We start from the raw sequence: 27172 nt of genomic DNA on the forward strand, positions 1-27172 counted from the left end.
GTAAAATACTATTATTAAAATGAACACATAAAAAAATGATCAATAATATGTACACTGAAATAAAATACACAAGGTTAATGATCAATCAAATATTTTGACTGATGAACTGAAATGAGTGAATTTCACTGTGTATGAATTACTGATGTTCAGAATGAAAAATGTCAACACACATCTCTAAAAACATGACTACTTGACAGCTGATTTTACATTGTTAGTTTCCTACTCAGCCCAAGACTCTCTGTACAGAAGTCTGGAAACAACAGGAAAACAGGGCATGACACATGAAATGATAATCAAAGAAATTATACAATCTTTCATCTATCAACCAAAAGAGTGTTTTCTAGATCACCTCTCACTGACAGAAACAGAATTTGGAAGTATAAATAAAGGAAACAGGATTCTTGTGTAGTTGCCATTCACAATATAGCTTTCCAAATAGTGCAAATTGCAGAGTTCTGTAATATCTCCATACATCCCCACCCGGAGCCTGCATGTGTTTTGAGCTGTGTGTGCTGACCAAGCTTTAGCATGACTGAGACAGTTTGTGTAGGACACCTTCTGGTACAAATCCAGCACAACAGGAAAGGAATAATCCGGAAGAAATAGAAATTGAGAGAACAAAGGCGAGGCATCGAAGCTGTGATGAGGCATGTGATACAATCCTAAGAGGATTTATTTATACTATTAATTACTCTATTCTTTCATTTTTGGGTGAAGAAAAATGGCGTGTGGATCTCTCCACTGGTCTCAGGTGGACGATGGTTTCCCATGAACCCGAAACCGGTAAACACAAGTATACTCGGGGTGTCCCCAGTTGCTCAGGATATGGAGTTCCACCATATTACAAATCTTGTGTTCCTGAGTGTCCTGAAAGAGAAAAAGAGAGAAAGGAAGAGACAGAGAGAAAGACACTGAGCTGTAATTTATTGTAACATGTCCCTAAATGCTTTAGTTTGGTACATAAGAAAAGCAGTTCAATGATACATAAAGTGAAAATTTATAGAGGGGTTTGTTTCTTCACTGTTATTCATTTACATCTCCCCTGTCTAAACGGATTGCAGATAATGTCATGTCAAATAAAGTCAGTAATGAAACTGTACATTCATGTGTATGTTTATGTTTATGTTTACGATAAGGTCTATAGCTGTCACTCACTGGCAGTTTGAAAGTCTGAATGGACTCTCCTTCACGGTCGTAGGTGAACCTCCCGAGAAGAGTTCCCCCTTCATTCTCACTGGACATACCCTGCCATCACACAAACACAGCATTAACGAGTGACTTCTCACTACTATGATATACCTCAAAATCTGTTAGCCGTGGAGCTACTTTTGAAATTCTTCATTAAATAGCCGTGTGAGATATTACACATAAATATTAACGTAAACATTTAAGATGATGAGTATGACATAACCCTGACTGAAAACTCTGGTCATGTGTTACTGTCTTTATATGTTCACTTACATAAACGGCAAAGTCCCGTGGTGCACTGTCGATATGTCCCGTCGGAGAGAGGACTTTTGGAAGATGTTCCAGGGTGACGTGAGTGATCTGGACTGGGTAGGACAGAGATATCCCCAAGAATCCCTTGCTACCATGGAGAGCCCAGCATTTTCCAGGGTGTATCTCAGGCTGTGTGTCAACCAAAGAACAAATTAAAAATCTCTTGTTTTCCACCGACTTCCCTGGACAGGTTTCTTCATCAAAATAATCAAATGTTGTGTATTTTAAAATTTAATATATGAATGATAGATTGTCTGACAGTGTCTGAGCTCAGCTGTAGGTGATGTTTTACCTGTATAACGGTACGAGGGCTCTCTGAAAGATAAAACAAAGGGAGCCCAAACAGACTCAAGTACGCTGCCCTGGTCTGGTATGTCTCAGAACGACGGCTGTTTATCACACTCGCGCCTGTGTACACACACACACACAGACACACAAATAAATAAATAAATCTAAGTTCTGAAATGCACCAAAGTCCATATTAACCACACACTTATTAGCAGTGATTAAAACAGAAGAGCGTCCGAACCTGCAGATTCCAGAGCGTAGTCTGCCATCCTGATCCCGTCGGCTCTGTGCAGACTCAGGGCTCTACGTACTATCTGCTCCATGTCCTGAAACACATACAAACAGTTCAAGAGCTATTTAAAAAGATAACAATTCAAAACTACCCACACTCATTTTAAGACAAGATATTGCATTACAACCAATGGACACTTTAAAAAAAAAAGGGAAAAAAAGTACAGTCAAACCAGTCACTGGAAAAACACACAAAAACATTCACACACACATACACATTACACAGTGCTCTTGTGTGATATGGGCAAAATTGAACCACATTGACACAGACTGCAAAACAAATACTGAGAAGCCATGAAAACAGAAAAACTGATTAAGTAGTTCAAAACATATACATATAAAATTCACACATTTTATTTTAATATGAATATGACTGTAGTGTATAGCATATGGTAGAAGCCCAGTGCTCACCTGAATGGTGACAGCTCCTTCTCCTTCCTGTTGGAGAGTCTCTCCCACACTTCTCCACACATCTGTCTTCTGCTCCTCTCTGTCCTGCCTCAGGCGATCCAGTAGTCTCTTTTCCAGATCCTCCAGTTCCCTCTGGAGATCTGGCCGCTTCACCAAATTCAGGTGAGTGACAACTAATCTTGAAGACAGGAACTTCAACAGCCAACTAGGAAGCTCCAGCTTCAGTCTAGAGGTCATCTGTCCAAAGATATGTTTTAAAAATGGTCTGAATCCACCATAATGTCATTGTACTTGATTATAAAAAGAGAAAAATCATTACAGTAATTGTGTGTGTGCGTGTGTGTGCATGTGTGCATATGTGTGAATGAGTGAGTCAGTATGTATATGTGTGTGTGAGTGTGTGTGTATACACTACCTCAGCATGCTGCTTCTCCTGTGTGTCCATTCTCTGTTGAAGTAGGTCAGAAGTTGACTGGAGATGGGACACATGTTTGTTTAAACCAGTAATCTGACTGTGCAGTCCAGTCATCTCCTGTTCTCGCCGCCTGTGCACATCAGACTCCACACTTTAGGGAGAGAAACAGTCTCGTGAAGCCATAGAGATGCAACAACACTCCAAATGGCATTTTTCTTCATTTGTTCTTCTTTTTATTAATCTGTTTGTTGGCATATTCCGTGAAATTAAAATAATATCTCAGTATATGAGACAGAAGAGGTTGTAACCAATGGATAAGCTATTAATAATGACTCGTAATAAGTTGTAGCCAAACTGACACTTTTGATTTTTCTTAATCAGTGTCAGCCATAAAAGTCAAAAAAAGTAATTTAACTTTATGATCGGCACATACAATTTCAAATATTTTGAAGCATCAATATAATAAAAATAATTTATTGAGAAAAACATGGCGGGCACTGAGAACCAAGACACAAAAGGTAAGGGCTACTCACTTCTCTGCTCCCACCCTCAGATTCGCCATGTCTATTTTCAGCCTCTAGAGGGAGACAAAGATAGAAAAACATTACTGACCAAAACTCTGAACGTCTGATCTCTATGCAGTAACGAATCTGGCTGTTATTTCTGCATAATGTTCCATTACTGCGACAGCAGAAACAGAAATATGATTAAATGACATTATAAAAATTCCAAGTTGTTTAATAACATACAACAATCAGCATTAAACAACATGAGTCATATCTGAGTCACTGAAGGTACACTGAAAGATAAAGGCAAGATAAACATTTGTGTGTGTGTGTATGTGTGTGTGTGTGTGTGTGTGTGTGTGTGTGTGTATGAGTGTGTGTCTGTGTTTGCGTGAGTGTGTGTGTGTATTTGTGTGTCTGTATGCAATATGAAAGTGTTTATGTATGCAGGGCTGTAATGCTTCAATATTCAAACTTCACATTTCTTACCTCAGTCATAAGCCTCTGTGTCTCTCTGTCCTGTTTTAACAGTGTAATCTCCCTCTGAGAGAACACACACACACACACACACACACACATACACACACACACACAATATTAAGATGATGAAAAACAGAGACATTTGACTAATTAATTGATCTTTCCTGTCCTTCTGTATATTCATCAATTTCTCACCATTAATTTCTCCAAATCTTTGTCTCTGCTCTCAGACCATTTGGCCTCATGTTTATGAAGGTCAGCATAGATCTGCTCCTTTATAGCCAACAAAGTAACATGAGATATCTGGTCCTGTTGGATAGAAAAAGAAAGAAAGAAAGAATCAGAATATTAGAAGGATATTGAGCAGTGGTGTGTGGAAAGTGAAATGACAGGTGTGTTTCTCCAGTAACATGGACCCACATGTGAAGTGTGTTGAACGGGTCTGATGGAGGCCTCGGTCTGAGTAAGGCAAGAGTAAATGGAAGGACACCAGAGCCATACACCTGAGAACAGACATTACAGCTCCTTTACTACACACACACACACACACATTATACTACACTCATAACCTACAAATAAAACATGACAACCTGTATCAAACAAAAATACAGCATAATAAATTCAGTTTGTGTGTTCACATGATCTAAATTGTGTTACTACTGGATCCACACTGACAGGAGGCTACTTTACATACACCAGGATCTGAACATCCAAAAATGCAGAAGTCATCTGTTCGCTCACAGATAATTTATACCGACTGACTGCATCAAAGCTCACCAAAAATGAAGAGAGAGATGAGGAGGAAGAGGAGAGTGGCCTTCTTCGTGGCAGCGGTGCGTCTGCACAGAGACACACACCGGTTAATAACAGACAACACTGTGATATACACAGTTACAAATACACTGTGATCAGATCTCACAAGCAAAGCAACTGAAACACTTCCCCAGTGAGATAACCAGCACCTGCACTGACTTTATATATTCACTACAACAATATATACATACCACAGTATGCCACTCACCTCTACATGCTATATAAAACTACACACAGATACAGACAAAGCAAAACCCAATTTACCGGCTCAGTAGAAATACATCCAGCAAAGACAATCCAGGGGTCAGGCTGTACCAAGCCGTGGTCAAGCAGAAGTACAGCATTGCCAGAAAATGTGCTGGTGAAGTCAAAAAATAATTAAATCAACAGAAATGTAAGGTAAAATATGACCATGTACATAAGTAATGCTCATACACATGAAAGATAATGACCACTATAATCTTCACCTATTTACTTCTTTAACAAGTTCTTTACGCTTTAATACAAACATTTTTCCCCCTCACTCAATTTGTACATGACCGAACATAACAAATAACATATCACAGTTTGTGGAAGAAAATTAACCTCCTCATCAAAATAAAAACAGGTGTGACAAATGCAGTATGTGAGTCTAACCTGGGGAACGGAGCGCCTCTGTGAATCCAATCCCTGCCTCTGCAGGAGACTGGGCCAAACCTGGAAAACAGGACACATCAAAACAACACGTCTTTCTCACAGCTCCACCTCAAGGCCCCATCAGCTGAACGTGTATTTAACTTCTTTCTCCGCTTTTTCCACACACTTTCTTCATACAAACAGGCACACTCTAACTTAGCTTCCAGTATTAATCAGTCAGAGATTGACTTCTAACACAGCAGATGAAAAATGAAGGTTAGAGGATTCAGCTATGAGAGAGGACATGAGTTCAATGTCACTCTGGGACAGAGCTGTGTTGTAAAGAACAGGGGCCATGCAGTGCTGCTCAGGGCCAGAGAACACACACTCACTGCGGCTGCTGTCGGTCCTGGGCCAGCGGGAAACCTCCTCATCCGAGGAGTAGCCAGAGGAAAATCCTACAGCATCGCAGTTACGGTCCAGCTGGATACGGCCAGTGGGGCTGGAGAGGAGGCCAGATGTGCTGTGGGAAACTGCCCTCCTTCTCTGGGCTCCCCTGCATGGGGCTGACAGTGAGAAAGACAGACAGAGATGGAGAGAGATGGAAAGGGGAAACAAAGAGTTTATGACGACTTGCAGTAACAGTTTCATAAGAGCCTCTCCTATCTATTCACCAATCTATAGAAGAATCCTAATGTATATGCCAATAGGTCATTCAGAGAATTTACATTATGCAAAAATACACCCTCAGGTGGTATCAAAGGACGTTAACACTTTCCTACTGTCACAGGCTGGCTTGGATCATTAACAACACCAAAAAAACAGCCACAACATGGAAAATTCACTTTTAGATTTTGAAAAGTCGAGATTATGAGATAGTCTGTTTGAGGGCAAACAATGAAGCCCTTCTGTGAAATGATAAACACTCACTCGTACAGTCGGCAGTTTCGGTACAGTCACTGGTATATGGACTCAGCAAATCAGGCACACTGCTCACTTGACTGGACACACAAGAGGAGCTGGCTCCTCTGTGGCTTCTGGTCCTACATTTAGGGTTCCTGAAACAAAGAGAGAGATATGTCACTGTTCTTTGACATGAATAACAATGTCAAAGAACAGTGTGCTGTACAAATTTTTCAAGGCTACACACACACACACTGAAGTACCTCAGTGGGCTTCCCCTGTAGGATGACAGGCCAGTAGATCCAGTTGATCTAGAGCTGCTGGTCGCATTGCTAGTATTTGGGTAACACTCACTTGAAACAAGTCGCTCACTGCGTCTTGGCATCTCTGTTAGGACACACGTATACAGAGAGAGAGAGAGAGAGAGAGAGAGAGAGAGAGAGAGAGAGAGAGAGAGAGAGGTGTTGTTGTTGACAAAGATTCAAGATTCAAGGGCCAACGACGATGGCAAATTAATTTGGTACTTTTGTCTGACTATAAAATGCAAATGTCATGACAATAAAACTGTTGCCATTAGGAAAATGTGTATCACATTGTGTATCAAATGTGGATCAAAATGACTTCACGTTGATTTTTTCTGTCTTTTCTTTCTCTTTTTTAAGGTCCCACGAGTCTATCATGCTATTATACAAAAACACAAGAATGGTGTAAACTGGAGCTGAGGGTCAGTTGGTTTGGTTTAGGCTATGTAAGAAATGCTACGCTTACAGAAACGGAGAAATTCAAGAAAATCAAAATCTCTACATATCACTGCCACGTAATGTGATCTTTTCAATTACTAAGAAAATAGGTGAGCAAAATACAGAATAAAACAGGAGCCAGGAGAGATCGGAACAGGTAACCAACACTGGAATATAGGGACAGAGAAAGAGAAATTGGGGAAGATGGAATGCTCTCGTCCATCGCTAATTTCATTGTTTCTTTTTAAAAGCCGTCATCTAATTCAAATAAAGCTGTCTTCCCTAGTGGAAATTCCCATTGAAAACCAGTAGAAAATCCCAGTAGAAAACCAATTGAAAACCAGTAGAGAACCAATTGAAAACCAGTAGAGAACCAACTGAAAACCAGTAGAAAACCAACTGGTTTCTATTGGTTTTTATAGGGAAATTGAAACACATTCAACTGGTTTCACAACTGGTTTCTACTGGAATGCCCAGTAGAAAAACCAATAGAAATTTCTACTGGAATGTATTGGTCTGAACTGGTCTCAGATGGTTGAGAACACACACACCTTTGTATACTGCAGTCTATATATACACCTTGATAATAACAATTTAACAGAGAATACTGAAATACAGGCAACAAGTAAATGTATAAGGAATGCCTTTATTGTCATTGTAAATGTACAACGAGAGTCAGAGTGCCAAGCAACATAGAAGGAATTAAAATATAACTACAAAATGTAAACATAAAGAAAATATAGAAACATAAAAATAGGAATATAAAATCATTTTTAAGTGGCAGTGCAGTGCAGTAAATGTTTTGTTTGATTGATTTAATAGGCAATACAGCACGTTGGAGTATGGAAATTTCTAAACATTTAAACGGCAGTGTCAAATTCTAGGCTTAATAGGCCTAAACATGGTTATAACCAGGCATACAACATTCGCTGGTAATGGTACAATACAGAATTTCACTTTTAAAATCATAGTTTGTCGTTCTTAATGGCGGTGACCTCCCATCCAGCGCTGCCTTTGTCGTTCTTAATAGCGGTGACCTCCCTGATGGGCGACGCTGTTTCCGTCCTTATTTCGGGGAGGGGGCCCTCTTGTTCTCGCTGTCGTAGCGAGTTCTCGATCGGCTGCATTATATAAAATCCGTAACTATGTACTCACTACACGCATTAACAGCAGCAGGCATACTCAATATAAAGCCGTATCTACAAACAGCTGTTATCTGGCCAGCCATTATGGTTAACTAAAAACGAACAGTCGCAAGCGCTACATTGAAATATACAGTCTCGGGACACAAAGGAACTGATTCGGCAACGTTATCACCTATCTTTCACTATAGTTATAACTATCAATATAACTCTACTAGCATACAAGCCCACGAAGTGAGTACTTGTTTTTTTTTTCATATGTAAAAGCTATAGTAAGTTAAGTAAGATATGTTAAACACTTAATGCAATGAGTAGCTTACCGGTAGCAAAAAACCTGGCCTTGGTAATAGGCTCCGTCGTCCGAACACCCAGTACTTGGTAGTTTCGTCGAAATTGTTTATACGAGAAAAGGGAACAACAGCCCGATAATTATCTTCCAAGTACCTTACCAAAGCAAACTTTCTTTTTACTGTGTGAACAAAGGCTAACTGTAAGTTGTAACTGTAAAGCTGCGTTTTACCGGAAGCGAAATTCGCGGGTTTTGATTGCTTGCCTTCGTGCGACGTTACAGCAAGGATTTTTGAATACACCAATCAGATTACTCAAGAAGGGCTAGGAGCCAGGCCCCCTTCCCAGGTATCTCTTCAGTCGAGACGGAGGACAAGCTGATCGTGTGATCAAAATTCTTGCTCTGATGTTATATAATTGTTTCAGTATGATCATGTCCAGATAAACAGTGTGTGCACTTCTTTGGTCAGTTATTGCCGGCAAAATATAATTAATAAAAACTGACCAGCAGGAAGGCAGAGAACTTTCTTTAAGCAACATACAACTTTAAAAATTAGTGTTTTTAAACTTAATATGAATTCATGTTCAATTTAAAAACACTTATTTTTAAAAGAAACACTGATGGTTCAAACGTTTTACAAATGACTGGACATTAAAAAAAAAATCAATGTATTCTCTTTAGTGCACTTTGTACGTTGTTAATTGATGAATCAAACAATTCATTTCATTATATTTCATTATTTTTGAGTGCATTCTCAATGTACAGCACTTTCTCACCAAGTGCAGGTATTGGGTTTGTTGAGTTGAGACCAACTGATAGTTGAAATGAATAGCAGACAACACCAGTTACATCCTATTGGTTTCAACTGGGTTGAACTGGTGGAGCAGCCACTGCCCATGGCTCTGTTGGTCTGAACGGGTTTTAAATGGTTTCAACTGGTATTCTTAACTGGGCAAACCAATAGAATCTGAAAACCCAGTTGGAACCAATAGAAACCAGTAGAGACCAATAGAGACCCGTTCATCCCAATAGACTGGCTACTGGTTTTTCAACTGGAATTTCCACTAGGGTTTATAAAGGGGAAATGAAGTAACAGTCGCCATAGGTCTTAACTGGTGAAAAATAAATGCGACTAAAACAAAATCATGACCCAGTTTCACAGATTATACAATACTCTTAAACTATAGTTTAAGAGCTATAGCCTACTCTTTTCTCCGTTTTCCCACTAACAGTTTACATCCCCGCTTGACTCACCTTTTGTTAGAGTGTGTAATATTCGTAGAGTGTGAATATTCGTTGTTCGAAAAACGATTAAGGTCGAAATTCGTGTTAATCGCTCGTGTTATAACTGCAAGGGAAAAAATATTTGGTTTGAATGATCGGTAGCGCAAAGTTAGTCTGTTGTAATGTGCCGGATGGGTGTGCTTGTATTTTTTTGATTTTATGATGATACATCACAAAACATTGGAACGTATGCAAATTAGGTGGACGTTCTCAGTGTTCCATTGTTGATTTTTGTAATTAGGGCTAAAGTGTACAAGCGAACAATATGTTTTTTTCAACGGCAGTAATAAGTGCATACGATGTCAGGTCACGGCACGCGGTGTAAACTATAGCCTATTTTCTAAAGGGGCAACTTTAACCCGAACTCAACGCGTCGCAAATTCATTTGCACAACAGTCCAGGACCACAGAATGTCAGTTTTCTTTAATAACAAAAGTAAGAAGGGACAGTTTGTATGATGGAGGCGTTTGAGTATCCGAGTGCAGAAAAACAAGAGTTATTAATGGTAACAAAAAATCCGGGGTGAAAAACAAACGGGCAGCACACAGAAATTAACGAGTCCAAATCTTCAAATAACATTTGGCTAATACAGGCTAAGGTTAGATACACAAACAGTGAAATCTAGGATAGCAAGAAATCACCAATTCAGTATGCATGATTAACACGCAATACCTGACAAAAAGGTAACTGGCTAAGAATGCTATATATACCGGGCCAGGTAACTGAATCAATGAGCAGTTAGTGTCTCTAATAACCTGGAGAGGCGGAGTGAGGCCAGACAGGGAGTGAGTGAACGAAGAGCTGGCTCCATGCAGGTGTGACACTTGGATAGAAAGTTACCCAGAGTCTTCTTTTTTGGCACAAGATCCAAGTCATACATGTGATAAGTCTCCCACATCGTCCAGTGAGTCCTCTATGTTCTGTTCCACACAGACTCAGGTTTAACCATGGACATGTACAAGACTGGAGGTCTCTGAGAGTCGTTCCCCTCCATACTGAAAACAGTAACAGAGAGAGAATGACAGAGACTGTTCTTTCAAGTCTTTATTGTCATTCTATCGGTCTGTGTGAACAACAGGGTGGAGAGTCATTGGCGGGTACTGAGTCACTGGTTTGGCTACGCTTTGTGTGTCTCACTGAGCCACTCGTTTGGAGAGAAGCTTACATTTCACATTTACAATCATGTTTATTCATTTAGCAGACGATTTTATCCAAAGGAACGTCCGAGACAGGCAGAATAAAAGCAAGCACAAGGAGCTGCATGTTGCATAAGTGTCACTGCTATGTTCAGAATTAGACCAGATACAAATGCAAGATTGTTAAAGATAAATGAGAGAGAGTGGACTAGAAGTAGCGCCCATAATCTATCATATACCTCTAGTATCAAGTATCACAAAATAAGAGCCGAATATTCACAATCATAGAGATAAAAAATCTGTATAATAAAACTAAGTGAACACAGGACAGTATAAGCATTAGAATAGATTTAAGGAAGTGCTATGAAATATAAATCATAGACAGAGTAATACATTGGGACGTTTGAGGTGTCAAGACAATAGGTAGGGGTGGAGTATAGAGGGCTGGGTTAGATGGTGGCTGTGGATGCATGGGCTTCATGAAAAAGGTGAGTCTTTATGCCCTTCTAGGAAATTGTGAGGGAGTCAGCAGACCGGATGAAATGGACAACTCATTTGACCAATGAGGAACCACATATGCAAAGAGTCCAGTTTGTGACTTTCTGCTACATGGTGGTGGAATTTCCAAACTCTGTTCCCTCGTAGACCATAGAAGGCAGGATGGAGACATGGTTCCTCTAGTCGATCTGAAAACCAGCATGAGTGACTTAAAGTTGATGCGGGCAGATAAAGGGAGCCAGTGAAGGGAGATGAAGAGGGATGTGACATGTGCCTTGTTTGGTTGACTGAAGACCAGACACGCAGTGGCATTTTGAATCATGTGGAGGGTTTGACATTGCATGCCAGTAGACCTGCCGAGAGAGTTGCAGTTGTCCAGTTTTGAGATTACCTGGGGCCTGTGTTGTCCCTCTCAAACACCCTGATCTTCCTCATTACATGTTCTCTCAGACTGTCAGTCAAAGCACATCTCAGCTCTGAGATCACTCATTATGACAATCACAACATACACTACTACAAACTGTTAGTTATAGGTATTGATACACTGGTAGTTGGCAAATGCTGGCAACAGTAATGTGAATAAACAAAAAACTTATTAATCACTTCCTACATTTGATAGTTTCAATCCATTAGTGGAAAAATCTGATTCAAATATTTAACTGGTAAATGTGTTTTGTTGTTTAATCAGCAACATTCATTACCATACAACCGTCCTCTAATTAGTCAGTTCAATGGAGTGAGCAGAATCGCTCTGCTGAACATGAATGTGAATACGCCTCTAATCTTAAAGGAAGGTTCAGACAAAGAGGTCATATCCTTGAGTGGGCTACAATTTTTTGCTGTGCTGCAAACGAGTAAAACAGAGCCGGCCCAACGTGTCAGTCAACTAAGTGGCTGCTCAGGGCCCCCCTGGCCACCAGAGGGCCCCCAAGAGCGCTTGAAATGTCCCACAAGAGAGCTTGAATTTTATTTATTTGTTTTTTTGTTTTTTTTTTATAGATATATTAAATGTATATTATATCAGTGATAATCATACAAAAACGCAATATTGTGTTAATGGGCTGGCTAGCTAATACTACTGGTTTAATCAATTCCTGCTGCCTCTGTCAGAGCTGTACTATGAAGTGAGGTAACTGACTTATCCAGGTAACTTATGGTTAAGTTAACTCAGAGTAAGTAGTAAGCCTCCTAATAGAAGAGCCCTATGGCTTTGTTTTGCTAGGAGAATAAAGCCATAGGGCTCTTCTATTAGGAGGTTTACTACTTACTCTAACTGGGCACGGGGCTGCTAGTTAAACCCACACGACAAATGAAATACGGGGATGCAGCTTTTAGCTTTTACACCTCACACAAATCTCCCAGAAAACCTCAGAAGTGCTCCAACAACAAACACTTTTAAATCTAGACTAAAAACATTTTTATTCTCCTGTGCCTATGGGTGATCTGATGCTTGCATTTTATCTCTATAATTAATCTTAACACCGAAACTCCAACTATTGTCAATTTTAAATTTGATTTGTTTTGACCTTCTTTGCCATTATTTATTTAGTTATTTATTTTTTATCACTTATTATTATTCTTATTATTACTATTTCACTTTTTATGTGATTTTATTTCATTTTTATTTTATTTATTTTTTTTCTTTATTTTATTTCATTATCATGTATCAAGTATCATTCCTACATTTAGCTGTCCCAGCTTAATATCTGTCTGTTTTTGTTTTTTTTTTTGCTTTAATTATTGCTCATAGTTTCTGTTCTACCCTCTGATTTAAGTTGGTGAAGGAAGTTTGTATGTTGCCAATGATGATTGGTCACAATTCATGCAGTGACTGTTCAAATAGACACACATTACATTGAATCCACAAATGACTTTTATTTTGACACGTTGTAAGAGACTTGCTGTGAATTGTGAGAGAGGGAAGTGTTTCTACCCCTTATCTTTTAATATAATTTATATTTGTTTTTTACTTTGCTCCTGATGTGAAGCACTCTGAATGGCCCCTAGGTTTGAATTGTGCTGTATAAATAACTTTGCCTTTACCTTGCCTTGCCTCTAAATGAACTTAACCAGAGGTTACCTGCACTGTGTCTGAAATCACCCCCTACTCACTACTCCTTACTCGCTACTCCCTACTCACTATAAAGTGTTTGGTACATAGAACACTCGCTAGGGGATAAGGCCAGACAGCTGTTGATACATTTCGGACAATATGTGGATGTTACACTGCTACATAATTATGTGCCGGATATTCGTATTATTTTATCTCTGTCGCATAAACAAAGGCCAGAACACCTGCATCTGATTGGTCTGTAAGGACTTGCCTGATTTCACAAGACAGGATGCAATGCATGATGGTCCCGCCTCTCCCGATGGCCAATCCGAGCCTGGGGATAGGGTTAGTTGACTTTTGTGCAAGCACGCGCATGTGCAGGACAGATCGGGCAGCCGGGACGGATCGTGTACTTCAGACTAACATTTGGTTACAGTCCTCTCCTCTGCGTTGATGGAAAAAAGCAGCAAAAAAGTAATGCAGCAAAAGGACATATACCTCTGTTAAGTTATTTGATTTTAATTGTAGTTGACTGTGGTTCTTACGACAGAGTATTAGGGCTACATTGAGGAAAAATTCTGAGATTTCGAGAATAAGATTGTAATATTACGAGAATAAAGTCGTAATATTACAAGAATAAAGTCGTAATTTTACAAGAAAAAGTCATAACATTACGAGAATAAAGTCATAATTTTTGGCTATGTATTATTTTAGAGGGGAAAAATCAGAAGAGCAGCCTGCCACCAGGGACACCAGAACCCCCCCCCCCCCCCATTTGGCTCTCACAATATCTACAAAACAGAGAGGTTAACCATTGCAGCGGTAACCCAGCTCGCTTCTAATGTACAGTCTCGTTGACTTGTGCAGGTAGATATATAACTTTCTTAAGTTCTCGCTTGTAAGCGAGGGAGCTTATAGCCAGCCCAAACCACATTGTTTTAGGATTAATGTTTGACTCCCTGTTATGATGTCACTCTTACTGTACGTTCACACTGAGAGCGGCGAGAGCGTCAAGAGTCGCCCAAACCTCCCTGCCAACGACGCTGTTGAACACTTTGGACGCTCTGCCGTTGATGAAATAGGCGGGTACAAGTTCCTTCGGAAAGCTTGGTTATGCAAATGTTTTTAAAGGGGCTATAAAGCAAACAAACAGGTCGAGCGGTATCTTTGTGCTGACTGACCACCAGTAGGCTATGAGTTAACCTTATGAGATATTTTAAATGTGAAGGTGCGAAATCGACCGATGACAGAAATAAATAAACAATGCTAATTACATATTTCGTAACAAAATTAACTAATGAAAAACACTACTTAAAAGCTTTTTGTTGTTGTGTGTCTTTTGTGTTAATGATAGGCTAGGTCAAATTCCAGCATGGAGTTTATAGGACACGTTTACTAGCCTTGGTCTTTAATTAACACTAACGTTTGTGCATAACCTACATTACAGTACAACATGTGGAAACCCACCACCGATATAATCAGTTTCTCCTCCATTTTGCTTAGGACCAAAAGTTTTGTGGGAACAATAGTTTATACTGTCGTGTTCTCTACAATTCTCTAGAGCGGAGCACTTCCAAGTTTCTATTGGTTGCCGCCCAACCGCGTCATATCTCATTACCATAAAGTTAACCGAACTTCAACTGTATTTTGACGCCCAAACCACCCTCGCCGCGACGCCCTTTGCCGCGACGCTCTTCGCCGCTTAAAGACGCTGGCTCTCATTGAAAATGAATGACTTCCGGTCACTTTGACGCTCTCGCCGCGCTCAGTGTGAACGTACAGTTAACCACCAATCTTATGTCTAGATCGCAAGATACTTAATATGATAATGTTTAAGAAGAAGGGCAAAGCTTACACTGCTGTGCAATGTATTTTGTTGCTTTGGGAAATCGCAGGTCTACATTCATTTGTTTACATACAGACCTACCTAACCATCCCATCACTCAGTTTGCTAAACTCGACAAGTTAGCATTACTTTTGTGTTCAGACACAGGCTTCTTCGACTACATATGTTGTAGTCTCCTTAGTCTGAAAAAACAAACCTACCGATCTCTAAATTAGCATACAGCAGAATCTCTGAACCCAACGAAAAAAAGCGAAAGCTCTCGCAAACCAAATTATCATTCTGGAAAATTAAAGAATAAAACGTGACTCCAGATCCTCTGAATCGCGTTTGATTCTTTAATTTTCCAGAATGATAATTTGATCTGTGCGACCTTTCGTAAGGCTCCAGCTCCTCAGCTCCGGTGTCTGTATTTTGACAGTTTTGATTGCATCAAATTATAAATCGTGAAATTGCAATGTAGCATACACTATGATATCCTGGTAACGCCACTGCCTTTAGGCTTTCTGTTTCTGTCTCAAACTGCGGGAAATTGTGCATTTAGCTGCCAGAATTAAGAAAATTTTCCCTGAGGGAGGATGATTAAGTAAAATGATTAAGACGATTAAGTTACCTACTGTCATATGTGTAGCACAGCACAACGCCTGAGATAAACAGGGTCAGTAAGTCTACGATCCGTACCCGGAAGCATGATCCGTTCTGCACATGCGCATACTGATGTAAACACAACTTATTCCTGAACGATTTTTTTCCATGCAAGTGTGAACCTTTTTTACTGCGGTGAACCTGAACACTTGACTGATGGCAGACAGACAGTTACGCTCTGCACATGGCGTAACTACTTATTCGGAAAACTAATTTATTCCAGCACGATTTGTACCACGCATGTGTGAACATTTTAACCGGAAACAACTGGCAGTTCCCAGCGAGATTCTGTATGAAGATATTTAATGGAAATGTTTCTATATCTATGTGTTATAGAGTGATCAAATGACACTCGTCATTTTGTATGCTCCAAATTAGCATTTTTGCAAGTTCCGGTTTGTTAAAAAAATCCCTATGAGTAATGGGATTTTGGAAAATCGACAAAATAACGCCTGTGGTAGTTAAATAACTGCTTGACCCACATTTTCTGTTCAATAAAATGCGTGTGTATGTCGTCCCATATGTCTGTTGCTATCCTTCTGCTAACAGCGCAAAATAACAGGACTACAAAGCAAGACACTTCGCTAATGCATCACCAATTTCACAAGGTGAGCAGAGGCTAACCATAGCTTTACTGATCAGGGATTACCATCAAGTGTTCTCACAACATCCATGCAGTTAACTTAATCAAACACATCGATTACCTAAGGATTTGATAGCTGCAGTGGCGTAGAAGAAATCAGAAGTTTTAGCCGTATTTTCATACATTATCAAAAACCAATGTGATCATACACCAACACTGTAAATGATATACATTTATTGACACACAAAGTTATTGTTTATTAGATTAGATTACATTAGCCTCAACTTAATTATGCAGAGTACAAGTACACAGGCGCACTTAACCAGCGTCCAGCCAAAAGGGAGTGTGATCACCTCGAGGTAGAGTCGGTCTCAAAGAAATAGAAAAAGTCAAAAAGTTAAAGCGTTTACTGTCGTATGCACAGTTAAAACAACGACGTAAAAATCACACATGCATAGAACGGATCGGGCAATGTTGTAAACGAGATTAAATTCTGAGCATGCGCTGATTTTGGCACATGTGCAGAACGGATCGTGCTTCCGGGTGCGGATCGTGGATTTACAGGGTGCATCTGAAGTCTTTTTTGCTGAGGAAGGTTCCTAACTGAGTGAAATGGCCCGGAAGTATCTAAGTGGCAGCCATGATAAGAGCTGTTCGAATTCTCTAATATTTCTCCAGCAGTCCTGTTTACACCTTGCATTAAGATCCGATTTTGGTTACCCGATCACAAGTGGACAACTCTAAGTATGTCCGTTTACACCTGGCTTTAGAATCCGTGGGTGCATCCAAAAAGTCTTTTTTGCTTGGGAAGGTTCCCAACTGAGTGAAATGACCCGCAAGTATCTACGTGGAAGCCATGATAAGAGCTGTTCGAATTCTCTAAATGCTAAGGAAAGGTGCTTCAGTGCTTCCTTTCCTATCTCCTTTAGCATAGGGTACACTGGACCATCCTTTACGAAAGGAAAGGAGATCATTACGTACCACAGTTTTTTGCGGTAGCAACATTTAAAGCGACGCATCATTTGGCCATTCACGAAAACAAACGATTATGTGAATGTAACTAACCGTTGGCATATCCTTGACGCGACACAAAGATCATTGGCTGAAGTTTTCTCATGTAATGATTTGCTGATACTTCACAAGTGAAATTAAAAATAATAATAATAAATGCATAAATAAAACAAACAAATAAATAAAAGTAACATGACAAAGTGATGGTGTCGCTCAAAAGACGTATATGCTCTCCAAAAGATCACAGTGTCAACAGTTTCTACCGATTTCTGACTACAAAAGGGCCGCTCGCACAAACCACGTTGCGCTCATGCATTCTTACTCATTTTCTTAACAGAAAACAGTTACAATTCACAATATAAGCTTAAATAATTTACTAGAAATTTTCCAACTATTTCTGATTAAAAGTAAGTCTTGGTACTGAAGTACAAGCATTAGTACTTGCAAAACAAATTAAATTCTATTTTCTAAAAATGGATCTGATCAATATGACCAACAATGGATATAAGACGTTTATAGGCAGATGCTGTTTTTAATTCAATATGTTTTAAACTTAAGAATTATGGTATGTACAATAGTAAATTTGTAGGCCTAACATGTTATGCCTATCTTTCATAAATGTAACAAGTATTAATACTTGTAATTACAATCATTCTGGGATTCATGTCAATAAATATGAGTGGACAGGAGGGTGAGCGTGAGCAACCATTCGTTTCACTTTCGTGATTGGTAGCCTATGCCTTTTTTATTTAAATTCCAACGGTGGTAATGAAGTGTTATTCTTCACCGGGTTGTCCACGTCTATATAGCCTGCATGAAAAAACACGGTAAGAACGCACGGGGCGAAGTATCTAAGATGCGCTTTTATTAGTCCATCCTCGGAACACTGTAGTTTCACCACGGCAGATCTATGTCAATAATGTCCGCCTTCGCATGATTACGTAGCCTAGTGTAAGTGCCGTCGGATTCTCTTAGCACCGCGGTTGTCTTTTCCTAAATCCTTATGAATTCTCCTTCCCATCTTTCCTTAACCTCATGACGTTTTCCATCGAGGTCAAGGAAGAGTGGTTAGGAAAGGATTTAGGACGTAAATTTTTTGACTATTCGGATGCACCCACAGTGTTACTGATTGTGGGCCGGATATTCTTAGCTCTCTCTCTCTGTTTTTCCTGGTGTTCTGCTTCAGTAAAAACGGTTATTTCTACACAACCTCTCGCCACGCGTTTTGTGATCTGTTGACGCTCTCCATCTAAACTGGCGTAGCAATTGTCAGAAGCAGGTTTAGGCCGCCATTAACTGTCCTCACGCCCGTTTTCTTGGTTGCTGGTAAAATGTTTTCTTAAATATTTATCCTTGAAATTTTGCGATTTTATTCCCGTAATATTATTACTTTTTCTCGTACAATTACGTCCTTATTCTCGTAATGTTACGACTTTTTCTTGAAATAGTATGGCTTTTTTCTTATTAAATTATGACTTTATTCTCGTAATATGATGCCTTTCTTATCAATTACAACTTTATTCTCGTAATTTTACGACTCTATTCTCGAAATATCAGATTTTTTCCCTCAGTGTGGCCCTCATATTCTGTCATATGTTCTCCCCTTTTGCACGTTGCAGATTTTTTAAACCAAAAACAATTAAACTGATTAACTTGTTTACAGTAAATGCATTGTCTGCTGGTATATTTTGTTACTTTTCAGTACACCACGTTCAGTATACCACTGTATCACTTTGAAGATTAAAGTGCAAATTAATGCCAGACCGCTCTTGTGAGTTTGCTACCTTTTAAAATTAAAAACCACAGTAGGGTAAATACATGCCAGGCTGACATTTAGATGATGTACGCAACACAGCTACAACTAATAAAATTCATAACGGGTGTGTTAGATTTACAGTAGGTATGCGAATGATCAAGCATTGGGAACAGTCAATAGTATTGGCAATGCTGAGGCGGTGGGGATTCTCCAATCAAATTCTGCTTAGGGTCCTATAAAGGCTTAGTGTCCTATAAAGGCTTGGGCCGGCCCTTTTCTTTGGACACATCCGCATAACACACAACATATAGGCGATTCACTTGCGAGAAAACGCTTGATCAATATCTAAAATATTTTCCTTCTGATTACATTTTACATTACATTTTCTTGCCTGCCATGAGGATTAATTCAGGGGGTGCCATCCTGTTTTGTTTGTTGTGGACATATAAAGCCCTTTGAGACTGTAAACAGTGATATTAGGCTCTAAATAAACTTGAAACATGAATCAATATTTAAAATATTTCCCTTCTGAATACATTCTCAAGTTTTTGGATATATTTAGTACTATGGAATAGCTATAAATGTGAGCAATTTGGAGTGTCTACCTGTCATGTTTGGTACTTTAAAACGCATTAAGCATTTTTATGTTAATCATATTAGACTGTCCCCTTCAAAGGGCTACTTTTTACTTTTATACTTTGAGTACATTTCAGAGCCTGTTACTTTTCACTCTTACTTGAGTAAAGAAGTTGAATCAGTACTTCTACTTTTACCACAGTCTTTTTTTACACAAGTATCTGTAATGTGCTGCCCTCCTAATGGTGTTTTGTAACCAAAATTAGACAGCCAGCCAAACTCCCTCAATAAACAACATGAGAGTCAGGACGTAGCTTCCTAGCTCCAAGTTTAATGTGGACTCTTGCAGAACATGTTGTCAAGGTAAGAGAGAGTAAAACTGAAACGATAGAAATATGCATCGAATTACATAGATACAGATAATAAATGTATAGCCATACGTTCATCAAACACTATATATAAAGCTAAAACAGAACGAACTGTGCTCGAAGTATTGTAAATGTGAATGATATACTACAGAGGCACAACGTAACATGTCTTATAGTACGGCACCTAACGGCCGATATCTAATTTTAATCAAACATAAGCGTATAAACGTCCCATCGACAATCAAGATTCGTCGACCGAAAGGTAACTTTGCAAACAATAAAGATTACTCACAGGCAATGCTTACGATGGGGCAAAAGGAAAAATTACAACGGACGTTATAATGTTACATTGATTTGCTTATGTCTCCCTAGCAACCGAAGCGTGTAGTCCACTTCCTGTTTACCGTTCGAACTGCGGCAATACCGCATTTGACAACTAAACAACTAAAACATTATATCAACTGCGGGCAGAATAATTACACAAGTATCTGTACTTCTACTCGAGTAAAGAATGTGTGTACTTTTGCCACCTCTGGGTTTATGTAATTACTAGATTTGGAGTATGATGATCAAATTTTCTGTTTGGGTCTAGAGCTGCTTCGTACTTGGCTAAATTTCTGTGTCTTGTATGCCCCTCACTCAAACACTGCTGATACTCTGTTACATGTTTAAATCTGCTGTTCAAAGTCAATCTGCAGGGGTATAGGAAAGTTGACTTTCAAATGATGTCATCAGAGAATTAGAAAATTTGGACTGAAAGCGGTTAAATTCTACGTAAGGCTTGGTCTCGAAGGGGTCTCCATTCTTTTCTGTTTCAAACTTGTCTGGGTCTCAACCCCCACTTTAGATTCAGTCTTGACTCCTACTGGACTTGGAATAGTCTTGGACACGACAGGGGTGCTCTTGACTATAGCACAGAACATTGTTACCATAGTGAACAGAATACACAGAAGGACAGAACAATAATTGCACACGGAATACAATAAGCCGAACAAGGAACAGTGATGTCACCATTAACAGAACACACTGAAGTATAGAAATGAAGTATGGAAACACAGAATGCACTGTAGGAGACAACAGTGATGCCATAATGAAAGCTGCACAAAACAAACAACAATACACTAGTCGAAAAGATGAATGTAGTCACAAATCTAAAAGGAATATAGTTACAGTGGAGATTTGCCAGCAGAGGTGCTAAAAACCATAAAACAACTGCCTCAGAAATAACCACATAAGTGAAGTTGTCAAGTATATTCTGTGTTCATTTGGAGAGGATTATACCAGTGTTGATCCAAAATTTCTCCAATCTTCTGGAATTTTCTGTGTCTGTCAAGGTCTAAAAGGTCAATTAGAGTAGCATGACGTTATTTTGAGACGCAAAAGTGAGGAAAGGCACAGTACAATCTGTTAAGCACATCGTCTGATTTAAATTCATCTTTACTCTTTCTGTGAGCCCGGAGGGCTGTGACATTGAGCGTGCTAATAAACGCAGTGCTCTAACAGACTCCACTGCCCAGACATTTCATGGAATTTCTGCCGTTAAGTATAAAATGATAACCATGATATCGAAGAGTGACTGAAATCCACCGTTTAGTCCCATCGATGCTATTTAAGTGACAGACGTTTATGTCTGATTATAGTCCCTCCCTCTGTTCGATACGGTCCCAAAAATGTTACACTGACTTTTCACTCTAAACAAGCCGCACTTACAAATAAGAATGGAAATTGTTTCCGTCTTCAGAACTTTTAACCAGCCCCATAACGATGATGTTTCTGAGCGACTGAACGCAGCGCATAGAAGCCTATCGTTTAGCCTATCGATTAGTCTCACACAAAGTAAAATTACGACGCAAATGGAGCAGTTGTCACTTTTGTAAATCCTTGTTCTTTAATTGGTTGACTGGAGACGCGATGAGGCCTGTAATTAAGAATAAAGGAACTGATTTACTGGGAATGATATGGTACGGGTTTAAATGTATGAAATACATAGTAGCCTACTATGCAAAATCTCTCATAGACAAAAAACTCTCTTTCGTAACCGATTTTTGAGATGAAGCGAAGAGAACTAGTTTGTCATAGGAAACATTATAATGGGTTAGTTCCACAAGACGAAGAAAACGCACGGTGTATTAGACTGTCTGTGACCGAACAAAGGACCGTATGAACAATATCAAGAGAATGTCCTAAATACATCTCAGCTTTTATCTGTGCTTAAACCAGCCTCTTTTCATCAAGGTGTCTAGAGCATTCCAACAATTGTCCACGCCTTTATAACAAATAGCATAATGTAAGTGTAACGCGGGCACATTGTAAGACTGCGAATCAGTACTGGCTGGATTCATGCTATAGAGAGATGGTAATTTACCTCACAAACAGGGGGGAAAAGAGGTGAGTTTCTTTCTATCTCAGGCAAAGATGTTTTTTCTTTGTGACTGTCACCTCGGTCTTGCTCACGGGGAGTCTCAGACCAGGTATTCGATAAAGCTGCTTTGCGACAATGTCCACTGGAAAAAGTAAAACAGCAGTAGCAACAACAACAACAAAAACAATAGTAATAATAAAACTGAGTTGAATTGAATTAAAATAATCTTACAGGTTTTGGTGCAGACAAATGTACCTCTTGTCCACTGCATACAGCAGCATTTCTAAAACCCAGTCTTCAGTACCCCCTATGCTGTCACATATTAGTTAAGCCTTATACTGTCACATCTGAGTCAACAGATACAGTGTTTTACAGTTAGCTGATCAGTTGAGTTGGCTGTGTCAGTCCAGGGCCGATGGGAAACTATGCACGGGCACAGGGTATTTGACAAAAGGGTTGAGTAACACACTGGCATACACAGATGCCTTTTGACTGAAATGAGGTATCATTTGAAAGGAAGTTTTCTGTATGTTAAGTAATCATGTAGTTGATTGATGAAATCATTGATGAAATCTCAAAGCCAATGTGTTAATTTAACCATTCGCCCTCTGACTGTGAAATGATATCTTAAACACGGTGGATTATATCAAACCAGTCAAACTGCTAGATATCTCCCCCTTGGGTCTGGATTAACCAGCTACGCTAAATATATCTGTAATGATAAAAGAATGTAGCATGAGTGACAGTTTGGACACAATAAAAGCAGACTAAAAGGAAAAAAAATTGGGAAGTAAATGAATATAAACCATGCCAGTAATAAACTAAGCAATGTAATTACGGCATCTGTGGCTCTCTCGCTGATACTCCGTGTGACTGTGTGTTCATAACGCACGCAAACATTAACACTGTGTTTCTAAATCTGTTCAGTTTCCTGGCATCATTTATTTAAGAGCCCTTAATTGGGATGTGAATCATTTGGGGCGGGGGAAGGGGAGGGGGGTACACGATCGTTCTGCAACAGCACTTAGGGACTTCTGGGAAATGTGAAGCCTTTAAGTCACAGTGTTTTTTTTCTCAGTTGTATAAAATGCTGTTTCATGATATTACATGAGGGGAAATAAACCCAATCTCAATTAGAAACCTGCTACACAGAGCCCAAGAGACATTATCTAAGTGTAATCCACTAATTCAACTGTTTCTGAATTTTTCCAGTTGTGTGTGTGCCTGAGAGATTCTGTGTTTGTGTGGGGCTTTAGGGCTCCTGAAGACCAGTGATTCTCAGCTCCAGTTCTGGGGACCCACAAGACTGCAGCACATTTCTACACCAGCCCAGCATTTTCACACCTGATTCAGTTTAACCCCAGCCCAGCGTTATCATACCTGATTCAGTTTAACTCCAGACGAACATTTTCACACCTGATTCAGTTAAACTACAGACCAGTATTATCACACCTGATTCAGTTTAACTCCAGACCAGTATTATCACACCTGATTCAGTTTAACTCCAGACCCGTATTATCACACCTGATTCAGTTTGTCTGCTTACTACGGAGCCCTTGACTTCCTGCATCAGGTACGCTGGTGTTGGACATTAACTGAAGGGTCTTGTTGGTCCCCTGGACTGGAGTTGCAAGATACTGTTATAGAGTGCAAATGTGCAAAACTGTCACCTGGTCACAATCTGTTATTCTCTCCATTTTTTGAAGACCTGACATACTTACAAAAAGTATAGAAATTACTGCTCATTACGAACACCTTTTCAAATTCTCCAATAGTGTCAAAGCTATTAGCTAACTCAGTTGAATTATTAGCTTCTCCACAAAGCATAATGACAGGTCTGGGGGGAAGAAATGTCATACTTGGTCCCTGTATTTTTCTCTCCAAGGGCCAGTTAAGCTGTACCTAGCTCTAATGTGTCTGTCTAACTGACTATCCTGTGCCTCTGGAGAGCGAACGTCACTAATGTGGCAAAATTAAAGCCTTGAAACAAGTGTTCAAGTCCATTTCCAGCCTGGAGCGTCTCTGCTAATGATGAGGCATGGGACATAAGCGTGCAACGTCAATGTCTTTTTCCCTCTTGGCCCGAAGAAAAACATTACTAATATTCTAGAGCTAATTGAGTATGTATTGTATAAGTTGTCTAATGGTGCACTTCACTTGATTTGTCTATGGTTGAACTTTGCAATGGGTTGATGGGAGGTGTAGTCTTGTATTCCTACAAACATGCAATAATAGTAATAGAGCAATAGAGAACTGCATCTTCTGTAAACCTCTTGCCAGTCCAATCTTGCTGTCCAGCTGGATGGAAATGGTTTATATGTAATGTGGTTTCAGAAGATGAAAAGATTCAGAAGACATCTGGTCATCTTGGCGCTAAGACCCTACCAAAGGAATTACGTAAATCCTTTCCTAGTAAGTAAGTGCTGACACACAGATCGCACAGATGACTCACAGATATATGAAGGCATGCTTTCCCCGCCATGCTCCACTAAAAGCCACACTCTAACTCACAACATATGAAAACTATAGAGCAATATCACACTGGAGCTAAGCCTCAGGTAAGACTGTCTGCTTTGTCTGAATTCACAAGATAAGTTGCCTCTTTGTGTTATGAAGTTTTTCATTAAAGTGGGCACTGTACATTTATTCTGTCTTTTTTATGAGACGTATAGATGATTTTATGACCAAATCTTGTCTGGGGTTTATTTTTTCACTAAAAACATGGGGAGAAATTTCAGGCCACCACTGAGACTAAATAACCTTAACTAACTTTCCAGAGCACAGATCTATGAAATCAGTGCACCAGACTGTCTATCTCTGGGATCAAAGAGAGGGCCCCTGATGTTGTCCACCTATTACTCAACATCTAACAGCTGCTTCATACACTGAGAACTGATGTTTGTCCCCCACTCTCTGATGATCTTATAGCATAATCTAATTTTGTTTAAAGAGCAGGTGGTAGGCATTGATGAACTTTTGTGGTCTTATTATGGAAAAGAGGGAAAGCACTGGAAACATGGATGTTTAGATGGCTATGTTACACTGCTGTCCAGCACTGCTTTTTTTTCAGTGGTGCCATTGCAAACTACTGGGAAGGCTTGTGTACAGTTTATCAGAGGATGAAGTTGGTGGTTTATTAGACTTTATAAGATTTATGGAACTTAGAAAAACAACCATCCCAGTCCAATTGCTTCTCATCTGAGCCGGTGCAGTATCTGGTAACAGCTGCTTGATTCTCCAGGGACGGACCCCATTGGTTGACAGCTGGCCAGGGCAGGACACCCCCACCCCCACCCCCACAACCGCCACAGCAAACCAGACATCTTGTGTCTGTCTCCCCTTTCTCACCATCTGGGAACGTAGACAGGTCCCACCTCTCACTACCCAATAACGCCATGTGGCTCACCTGTCAGTTTACGCCATCCAAAAGCAATGAAAGGGGCATCCAGGGCAACAACAACAACAACAACAACTACAACAAATAATGTGTAATATCTGTTGCTAGCTTTCTAGCGCCTCGCATGTGTGTGGCAGGTTTGCAATACAGATGGCCTCCTAAGTGACGATTATTGTTGTACATGTCTGAGGTTCAGTATGAATTTTGGACAGATTATTAACTATGTCACAGAGCGGGTGTTGCACCACACCCTCAGTTTGGTTGTTTGCTTGTACGTATGTGAAGAGTGTTCTGCGAAAAATGGTTTCATAGAATCTGATGAAATTGTACATAGATTTTGAGAGATCAAGGTCACAGGACAAGGTTACAGTAAGTCTATATAGAAGTACGATTTTGTGTGTGTGTGTGACTTTTACAAAGCATTGAGTCATGTCACTCAGGTTTGACTTGTAAAATTAACTGATAAAATAAACTGTTTATTAACAGATTTAACATTATCATTAAACATCAGAGCACACATGTGAAATGCACAAACAACACTCCCCATGTGATTTAAGTTTGCTGCCTTCCATACAAGTGACATAATTTATCATAAAACAAACTATTGATAACCAGTTTATTATGTAAAAACATCTCTCTACATCATCAAATTATTATAACATTTTATTACATCATCAGATTATCATATCATTTTATTGCATCATCAGAGTAATATAGTATTTCATTACATCAGGTGATCATAGTCTTTTATTACAACATTGAATTATTAGAGGATTTAATTAGATCATCAGAATATTATAGCATTTTATTGTATCATTAGGTATGATTATGTAAAGGACTGTGATCACACTGTTGGGGTTAAGTGCCTTGCTCAAGGGCACACAGGAAGTCAGTCCTGGGATTCGAACTGGCAACCCTTCGGTTCTCTAACTCTAGACCATAGCTGCCTCATTTTTGTTTTGATTGCATTATGTGTAATTGTCTCAGTGTAGTGATGAGTTTTGTTTACTCCATCACAGGCACTCCAGATAAATTTGGAGGAATCTGTGCCAGTGCCTTTCACTCTAATTCAGGTGTATTTGCAAAGACAGAAATCAGCTTTTCACATTTTGCATTTCATCACTCATTTCATCTCTTATCACAACTCCTTTTTTCCCCTTCAATTTCATTTTTCTTGTTTTGTCCTTGGCTGCTTGGGTGTCGGTCACATGCCTCCGTTTCACAAATCAAGCTTTATTACAAGGTGTAGGATAGAGAGGAGGTATGC

At 39.5% G+C, this 27172-nt stretch overlaps 1 protein-coding gene across 1 annotated transcript; it reads right to left on the reverse strand.

Moving 5' to 3' along the window:
- Positions 1-747: 747 nt before the first annotated feature.
- On the reverse strand, positions 748-25905 carry LOC115815234 (SUN domain-containing protein 2-like). Its single transcript, XM_030778192.1, has 14 exons — positions 25857-25905; positions 5712-5885; positions 5341-5400; positions 4669-4730; positions 4087-4200; positions 3901-3954; positions 3439-3482; positions 2901-3056; positions 2491-2716; positions 2030-2114; positions 1793-1908; positions 1462-1629; positions 1156-1245; positions 748-867 (listed from the first exon to the last, which is right to left on the reverse strand). Exons 1-14 carry the CDS (start codon positions 25903-25905, stop codon positions 748-750), a joined length of 1518 nt encoding a protein of 505 aa, XP_030634052.1.
- Between the last annotated feature and the right edge of the window lie 1267 nt (positions 25906-27172).

This window comes from Chanos chanos, chromosome 6 (assembly GCF_902362185.1).
Source record: "Chanos chanos chromosome 6, fChaCha1.1, whole genome shotgun sequence".
NCBI lineage: Eukaryota > Metazoa > Chordata > Actinopteri > Gonorynchiformes > Chanidae > Chanos > Chanos chanos.